General features: G+C 49.6%; 1 protein-coding gene and 1 pseudogene across 1 annotated transcript; both read right to left on the bottom strand.

Moving 5' to 3' along the window:
- Window positions 1–1,717: 1,717 nt before the first annotated feature.
- Kctd18-ps1 (potassium channel tetramerization domain containing 18, pseudogene 1) lies at window positions 1,718–2,873 on the bottom strand (annotated as a pseudogene).
- A 4,334-nt stretch (window positions 2,874–7,207) lies between these two features.
- Window positions 7,208–8,489, bottom strand: Krtap5-5l2 (keratin associated protein 5-5 like 2). The gene is made up of 2 exons (XM_039094807.2): window positions 8,408–8,489; window positions 7,208–8,326 (listed from the first exon to the last, which is right to left on the bottom strand). The coding sequence occupies exons 1-2, from the start codon at window positions 8,487–8,489 to the stop codon at window positions 7,668–7,670; spliced, it is 741 nt and encodes a 246-aa protein (XP_038950735.2). The 3' UTR covers window positions 7,208–7,667.
- Between the last annotated feature and the right edge of the window lie 232 nt (window positions 8,490–8,721).

Raw genomic sequence — 8,721 nt, forward strand, 5'->3', positions numbered from 1 at the left:
GACGTTTGCAGTTAGAAAGCAGAAAGAGATGAACTTTCCGTTGGCCATCTTCTTTTTCTTCAGCTTACAACCCAAACCCATAAATACATTGTATAAATACATCCACATTCAGAATAGGTTTCCCCACCTCAGTTAAACCTTTCTGGATTTTCCTTCACACACACCTAAGTGTGTCTCTTAGATGGTTTTTTGGTGTGGAAATACTTTTTTTTATTTAAAACATAAGTATACCTGCCTCACTTTTTCAAGCATAGTGCCAGGCCCAGCACCAGAGTAAGGAACACCTTGCTCTATGGACCTTCTTCTACAAACCCTGAAGCACAGGGCTCATGGGAAATAGAAACGCACCATCCAGTTCCCAAACATACGTAAAAGGAAAGCATGTACAATTCAGTGGCCATGAAAAAAAATTGTTTAATCAAAAGATTTTGTTTAAAAATACTAAATTTCTCTCTCTCTCTCTCTCTCTCTCTCTCTCTCTCTCTCTCTCTCTCTCTCTCTTCCTCTCTTCCTCTCCTGGCTTAAAAATACTAAATTCAAGTTATGGAAATTATATATGCAGAAAGCATAGTGTGTGATTAGAAGGACTTGTCAGTGGTCACTGCTAGAACAAACTAACCAGTTAAAATGTTAAACTTGTTTAACTTCTCCTTTTCAAAGTACTTCAAAACCTCACTAGAGTAAAATACCATATTTTAACCATTCCAAAAACTGTTCTACGGCTCCGACCACATCCACTCCCCTTGTGGTATACAAAGACACAGCTGCTAACAGAACAAAGTTAGGAGCCAACCTAGAAAAGAAACTGGCCCCATCACGTGAGAGTCTGATCTTTAATTACGTTCTCTCCCTTTCCCCGTCATGTCTTTTCACGTTGTCTTTGGAGAATAAGCAACTATGAATGGCCTCCTCCTGAGACTTCTCCTGACCAGTGTGGCCAGCACAGGTCCCCTCTCCATGTGGCAAGAACCAATGCCCCGTCCTCACCCCTTCCCCTGCAGGAGGAACATTACTAAGAGACTCTAGTACAGCTGCAAAAAGGGGAGATGTCTTACTGCTTGGTCGCCTTGATATCAATTGACCATTACATAAAGCTTAAAATTAAAAACTAGAAATCAAGCCCCACATAGATAATCTTAGAAAAATGCAGAGTAATTAATTACCCTAGCCATAAAGTCTCCCTCTACTCCCTTGTCTGTTAGCATTCTAAGCTCCATCCCATACATTCTGTCTAAGCTCCGCCTGACACTGTAAAAGGGGCTGCTTGCCCCCTCCTCACTCTCTTGTTCTCTCTAGCTCTCTGGCGCTCTTACCCACTTACCCCTTTGTCCCTTCTCTCCCCATTCCCCTCCCCCCCTCCACCTGTTCATGGCCAGCCTCTACTTCTCTCTTCTCTCTCTGCCTTTCTCTGCTCCCACTATTCCCTCAACTCCCCTCCCTATGCCCTAAATAAACTCTATTCTATACTATACAGTCACCGTGTGGCTGATCCCTCAGGGGGAAGGGATGCCTGAGCATGGGCCCACCGAGGCATCCTCTTCCCCCATATCCTCACCACACCTCCATAGAACACATCCCCCCTCTCTTCGTCTTTTTATAAACACATCGATGTCAGCGTTTGCTTTTCCTGCAATGATCCTAAACATCCATGTGGGTTTTCCCTTTCAGGAACACTGTCGGAATCAGCATGCTGGAAGCTGTGGGGCAAACAGGCCATTCAATCCCACTTATCTGTCAGCTGGTCTTTTCTGTTCTCAGTCTGCACACCCAAAGTGCTGGAAGTTTCTGAAGAGGGCTGCTGGGGGAAGCTGGCCTGGCTCCCTGCTGAGGGGGTTGGCAGGGAAGCCCCCCCCACACAATGGAGTCCTCTTCAACTTGATCACTCTGTTAGGTAAAGACTTCCTGTCAGAGAGGAGCACCTTGGCCGGAAGTGGCTGTGTGGCTTGGTTTTCAGCGCTCTGGGCATCAATGGAAGCAGGCATATGCCCAGATGGCCCCGTGGCCACAGAGCACTCGGCTACCTTTCCACGGTTGCCTCTTTGAGAGCAGTTTGCCATAGCTTGTGAGGAGATCCGGGCAGTGTTGGCAGGTGACATCCTCATTGATGCAGGGTTCTTGACTTTCATTTGGGTACTTGTGGAAAGGCCCAAAAAACAGTGACAGGCTTAGGGGCAGTCTTTCGAATTGGGGCCGTATGACGCAAGCTTCCATGTAAATGCCACTCTTCCAAAGTCTAACGTTCTATCAGCTCTCAAGGCACAAGCCAGTAGTTTACACCTTTACCTTCCCAAGCATCAAAGGCATTGGTCATTTTCTTCAGCTTGGCTACTGAGTGATAGCTCCAACTGTACAGAGCAATCTTCTCTGCCTCTCCTTTGAATGCTTTCACTATGACTTCTTCCTCCCTGCTGCTTATCAATATCTGCCCCATCAGTTTCTGTGACACAGACACCAATGACTCTACTCTCACGGCTTGCACCAGATGTGTTAAAACAGTGGAGAAACCAAACAGCTGGCTCATTGCAACTAAGCCGTAGGAATCACCTAAGTCTGTTGAAGCATCAAAGAATATTTCTCCATCTCATTGGCCAAATAGTCAGACAGGCTATATGGGTAAGGGATGCCAAAGTAGCCAGCCTCTTTCTGCAGGGCAGCTCCGGTCTGCTCATGGGGCAGGGGAAGTCCTAATGTATTTGAATGGGCGTTTATCAGGATCAACAATACATACCCAGGATTCATCTGTTTGTAGAGGGAAATAGCCACTAAACATAGATGTCAGCAAAGCAACACAAAGACTCTTGCTGGGCTGTGTAAAAGCAGCCGCCCATGGCCAGCCAGTGGATATCTAGCACTTCGGCTTTGTGACCTGCCATCATTCTCTCCAACACCAAAATTTCGCCTTAGGCAGTAAAAACTTTGAAACAATCAGTCCCAGACCTTATCGGCTATCATCTGAGGACTGCATCGAAGGCCAGCCCTGTGATGGAACTCCTCAGATGTGTCCACTGAGGTCTCTGCTGTGTGATGGTAGGGTTCCTGCATGACCATCTGCATCAAACCATTCAACCATGGAGGATGTCTGCTGAGTCAGACACAGTGGGGTCTGATTCAGAAAGTCTGAGAGGTGGGATGGGAGCGTGATCTCCAGTTTGATAAACGTAGCTCAGGTGAGCCCTCTGCCTCAGCAGAACAAATCCCTGAGTAGTGAGAATCCCCAGGCTCTGCCAGGGTCTTCCTGGGCTGGCACGCCCACCTCGGCCGGCAAGGAAGACGCAACACCCAACACCGTTGGATTCTTCTCAACAGCCTTTATTGCAGGACCACCTCTTTGCTGATACGGGGATCTCAAGCGGCAAAAGCGCTCGTCTTATGTACACAACAGGCTGGGGCTATGCTAATTGTCTTTCAGGGATTGGCGGAGCACGAATCACCCCACTATCACCCAACTATCACCCCACTATCACCCCTGCTACTTGTCCTCCAGGGACTGGAGGAGCATGAATCCCTCATTAGCCAACTGACTCCAGGTGCAAAACCTACGCATGCGCAGTACCATTGTTCACCACTGGAGGGCGACCTACACTTGGCCAGGGGATTCTAATTGGGTCCACATTGAAGCCTGGTGCCCAAGGCACCCCTGTCATGGAGAGGCCAGCCTCGGCCTCCCTCAGGATGACCCCCAGCCACCCAGCACCCATTTCTTCCATACCAGTGTGCATAGCAGTGACTGCTTTCCTGACCTGCAGCCACCAGACCCTCTCTTAGGTGATTTTTAATCCCATTAATTTGACAAACAAGCTTGACCCACCCCCAACATCTGAGGTCAGCAGAAGTGAGTACAGACCTATACAGAGCACCGTTAGCTCTCAAACCTCCATTGTCATCATATAAACCACCCAGAACAGATTCTGGCAAGACTCTGGGCAGGATCTACCTTGGACTGTGATGTCAGTGCTCTATGGCATAGGGGACAGAAGATGACATGTGCAAACACTCTCATTCCCAAAGAGGAGACGTGAGAAGAAATCAAAGATAAACCTATCCCCAGCAAGTCTGAGATCCTGCCAGGCAAATTTAATTAGGGACTGAAGTTTTAGGTAAGAACCCTACAATGGGACCACAAAGATTCCATTCGACTCCAGGCCACCCTCGAGCCCCCTTCCTCTCTCTCTGGAAGGGCAGCAGCCCAGCAGCTCAGGAGTTTTACCAGCCATTCCCTACCTGGAAAAGTACAGATATCCCCACTTCATTTTCCTTTGTCTAAGTTGCCTTTTTATTGCCGTGGTGAAACGTCACTGTCAGGGTAACTTATGGGAAAGATTATTTGGGCTTGTGTTCCAGAGAGATCAGAGCCCGTTGTGGAGGTGAGGAACAGAAGGAAGGAGCAGGCCTGGTTGTAGCATCAGGAAGCCAAGAGCTCACACAAGCAGCAGGAAGAGCCACTGGAAATGGCCTAAGTCTTTACACTGTCTGTGCCTTTAGTGAACTTTTCTCCCAATGAGGCCACACCTCACAAGCCTCTCCACTATCTGGGGACCAAGTGTTCAAATATGTGAACCTGGGAGAGTGGGAGGAAGCATTTCTTACTCAAATTTTCACCCCTCCTACTGTGAATGGCTCTGGAATCAAGTGGATTTCTCATGCATACCACAGGAACTCACATCATGAAGAAGGAGAAGCCTTTTTGGATGATTCCCCATTGCCTCATCTCTGCTACAGGCTGCTTCTGAGGAGGCTGACCAGCTCCGTGCATTGCACCCCCAGTCAGACAATTCAGCAGATGATCAGGCTGTTTCCTTGGGGCTCGATTCTTTAACAAGGGATCTCAGCATGCGTGCAGTCTTGATAGGCAGAATGTTTGGCTTAGTGAGTTCTTCCTCAATGGTCTCTTTCACCCCTTGCAAGCAGAAAGAGAAAACAAGCCACATCTCTAATGCTTGGCTTGGAAATATCCTCAGCTAAATATCTACATTAACTACTCACGAGATCTGCTTTGACCTCCTTGGCACCAGGTCAACCTGCATATAACTCGATTGCCTACCCTCTGGTTTCTAATAGCTGCCATTTCTTTCTCAGACCTCTTCGGCAGAGTCCCACATAGCCACCAACACTCTATCCCAGGCTTTTTGGCCTTTTCTGCTTAATATCTCAGTGCGTTTCCAGACCTAAGTGGTTAAATGTGTCTTAGCTGCATTGCATGTTCCTGCGTCCCAATACCATCCGAGCAGCCTCTGTTCCCCGATACCAACGTCTCATTTGCTTTCCACGATCCCTTAACAAGGGACCCCAGCAGAGCACTTTGTATCTCTTGACATTTTCTCCTAGACTCTGGCGACAGAAACCTGAAGCTGAGGGTTAGCAGGGTCCCTTCTGCTGGAGAGCACGGGGTCATTCCATGTGATTGACATTTCCTGATTTGTGATCAAATGACTGCAATTTGCCTCCTCAGCCACACAGGTATGCTCCCTGACATGTCTGTCTGCTGATCTTTCTGGACATCTGTCTGTCTGTGCTCTCTGTAAAAGTTCTTACTGTGGCATGTGGAGACCACACAGATAAACCAGGGACCTCTCTGTACCTTAAGATCGTTAATTTAGTCTGCAAAGACCCTTTCTCACACTAATGTGCCATTCGTTCTTTTGCTAGATAAGATGACAGTCACAAATCACACATACTGGGAAATGGGCAAGCCGTGATGATGAACCAGAGCAGAGGGAACTCACTACAGCTCAGCAGAGGTGCTGTCTGTCCTCGGTACATCAGCACTACAGCCCAGGGGCCCTTCTCTTGCATGGTTCCAGTGGATTGTGCCATGAGGCAGATTCTCTAAAGAACACAAGGAGATGGTGGGTGGAAGAGAAAGAAACCATGGCAGCTCCCATACATGGTTGCTAACTCTGCCTGTGGCTTACACGCATGGTCACCAACCTGTCTGCCCATTCCCGTGGTTCCCGCCTGTGGCCGCTGACCTGACGCGTGGTCATCAGCCTGCTCACCTCCCTGTAGCTCACACATAAATTCATCATGCTCAGACAGGGTTGCTGACCTGCCCACACACTCGGCCTGTACTTTCATACCCATAATCACAGTCCTACTAACTCAGCTCTGCAGCTGGGGATCAGTGGCTAAAGGTTTGCTTGTCTGGTTTCCCTGACCCCTGGCCAAGAATGTACATCCAGATCTGTCACAAGGAGCCCTCCCTCAAAACCACGTGGGTGACTTATGTGAGCAGTGTATATAGGCTTATGGCATTTGTAGAATGTACTTGTGTGTGCATATATTCGTGTATATGGTGTTCATGATGCAATATGCAGTGTGCTTGCATGCACATATAGTTCATACATATATAAATATATATATATATATATATATAAAGAGTGTGTGCATTATGCACAGTGTATTTGTAGCAGATATAAAATGTGCATGTCTGTACATGTACTCATATACATACACAGTATATACATAGCATGTATGTGTATGCAAACACAGTGTACGTTGGTGCAAGCACCTCCTACTCCATTTTTTTAGCTGGTTCCCCTTCCTCCCTACCTTGTTTTCATTGTACCATGTTGACCTTCTGCCTTCAATTCCCAGCTGATGCCCATCTGTAGAGCTGTCTGGACCCCTTCTCCACAGAACTCCCAACTTGAGGGCCAGTATCTATACTCAATCAGATCTCCCTGACCCTTGCTTCAGGCTTTTCAGCAACCTTGCATGAGTTTCAGATCGGTTTTGAGAACATCTTGGTGTGATACCCAAGGCTCTTAGGACCTAAAGAAAAGAAAGTATTTCAAGCTTGTTTCCTGGCCCTCCCCTAACAAGGCGGGTTCCTGCTTCAAGTGCCCCTTAAAGGCCTTGAGCGCCCCCAACTTTTCTTCTTGCTGAAGCCCTCTGGGGCTCAGCTCTGATTTTGCAAGTGTGGAGCTAAGCTAGGCCTTGTCACCTGTATTGTGTACTCTTGGTTGTCCCTTTGTCCCCTCTCAAAGTTACCCAAGACTCTGAAGGCACGGCCTTGGTTCTCTAGCCTCCACTGTCCTATGCTGTGTGTGCTCAGGTTGGTTTCACAAGCGGACCAGACAGAATGATGCACACTGTACAAGGACTCAGAGGAGGCTCAGAGGAGGACTGGGTAGAAGATAGGTATGGGAGCATAGTGCTGGTCAGTTACTAGAACAAAGAACCACATGAGAAATACGGTGGGCAGAGAATGTTTATTGAAGGATGTTTGTATCAAGGGCACAGTGTGCTCACCCAGACAGAGAAATCAGGAAGCTCAGAAACACAGAGGAGGTCACGTGGAGATGGGCCTGGCCAGGACAATGCTGGGTGGAAAGGAATTCACAGCTCCCTGGGACCCCAGGTAGTGGTGACCTCCACAGTCTGCCACCTACCTGTAGACTTGATGTAGCCTCCAGGTGAGGCCAGGGGCCAAGGAAGTCAGAGTCTTGGAGACTGGAGCGAAGGAAGTGGATGAAGGTCTGATCCACTGAGTGTAGAATGAATAGTGAGCTTCCAGCCAGAGTTTTTCACCCCAGGGCACATCCCTCAGTCTGGAGATGCAGCTTCAAGACCAAAGACTGAAGACCCAGGGGTGGGTGAACCTCAGAGTTCAGGGCTGCTGCTCCTGTTTCTGTCTGGAGAGAGCTGGTCTGTGGGATTAGTAAACCTTAGATCTTGCACTGGCAGCACACAGGGGCACAGCAGCTGGACTGACAGCAGCAGGGCTTGCAACAGCTGGACTGACAGCAGCAGGGCTTACAACAGCTGGACTGACAGCAGCAGGGCTTGCAACAGCTGGACTGACAGCAAGATGACCCACAACCTGAAGAGCAGCAGGGCTTACAACAGCTGGACTGACAGCAGCAGGGTTTGCAGCAGCTGGACTGACAGCAGCCTCCCTTGCAGCCCCCACAGGAGCCACAGCCCCCACAGGAGCCACAGCCTCCCTTGCAGCCCCCACAGGAGCCACAGCCTCCCTTGCAGCCCCCACAGGAGCCACAGCCCCCACAGGAGCCACAGCCTCCCTTGCAGCCCCCACAGGAGCCACAGCCTCCCTTGCAGCCCCCACAGGAGCCACAGCCTCCCTTGCAGCCTCCACAGGAGCCACAGCCTCCCTTAGAGCCCCCACAGGAGCCACAGCCTCCCTTGCAGCCCCCACAGGAGCCACAGCCTCCTTTGCAGCCCCCACAGCTGGAGCAGGAACAGACAGGCACACAGCAGCACACAGGCTTGCAGCAGCTTGAGCCACAACCCCCACAGCTGGAGCCACAGCCTCCACAGCTGGAGCCACAGCCTCCACAGCTGGAGCCACAACCCCCACAGCTGGAGCCACAGCCTCCACAGCTGGAGCCACAGCCCCCACAGCTGGAGCAGGAACAGGTGGGTACACAGCAGCACACTGGCTTACAGCAGCAAACAGGTTTGCAGCAGCTGGAGCCACAGCCCCCACAGCTGGAGCCACAGCCTCCTGAGCAGCCACAGCAGGTCATGGTTCTGGTGTTTGGTTGAGGATGGAGTAGGTCAGAGGAGCAGGTGGAGAGGAAGGTGTGCAGATGTGGAGCCTCCTGCCTGGGCCTTTATATCCCTGCCCAGGTGGTGTGGTTTCCTCCATATTGTTGTCTTCCCTGTTTACTTGTTTGGCAATTTTCCCTTTGCTTTGTTGACTCTCTATGCTTGGAATGTGTTTTTTCTGATGTAATTTCCTGTGGAATTTGTACTGAA

Source organism: Rattus norvegicus, chromosome 1 (assembly GCF_036323735.1).
Source record: "Rattus norvegicus strain BN/NHsdMcwi chromosome 1, GRCr8, whole genome shotgun sequence".
NCBI classification, from domain to species: Eukaryota; Metazoa; Chordata; class Mammalia; order Rodentia; family Muridae; genus Rattus; species Rattus norvegicus.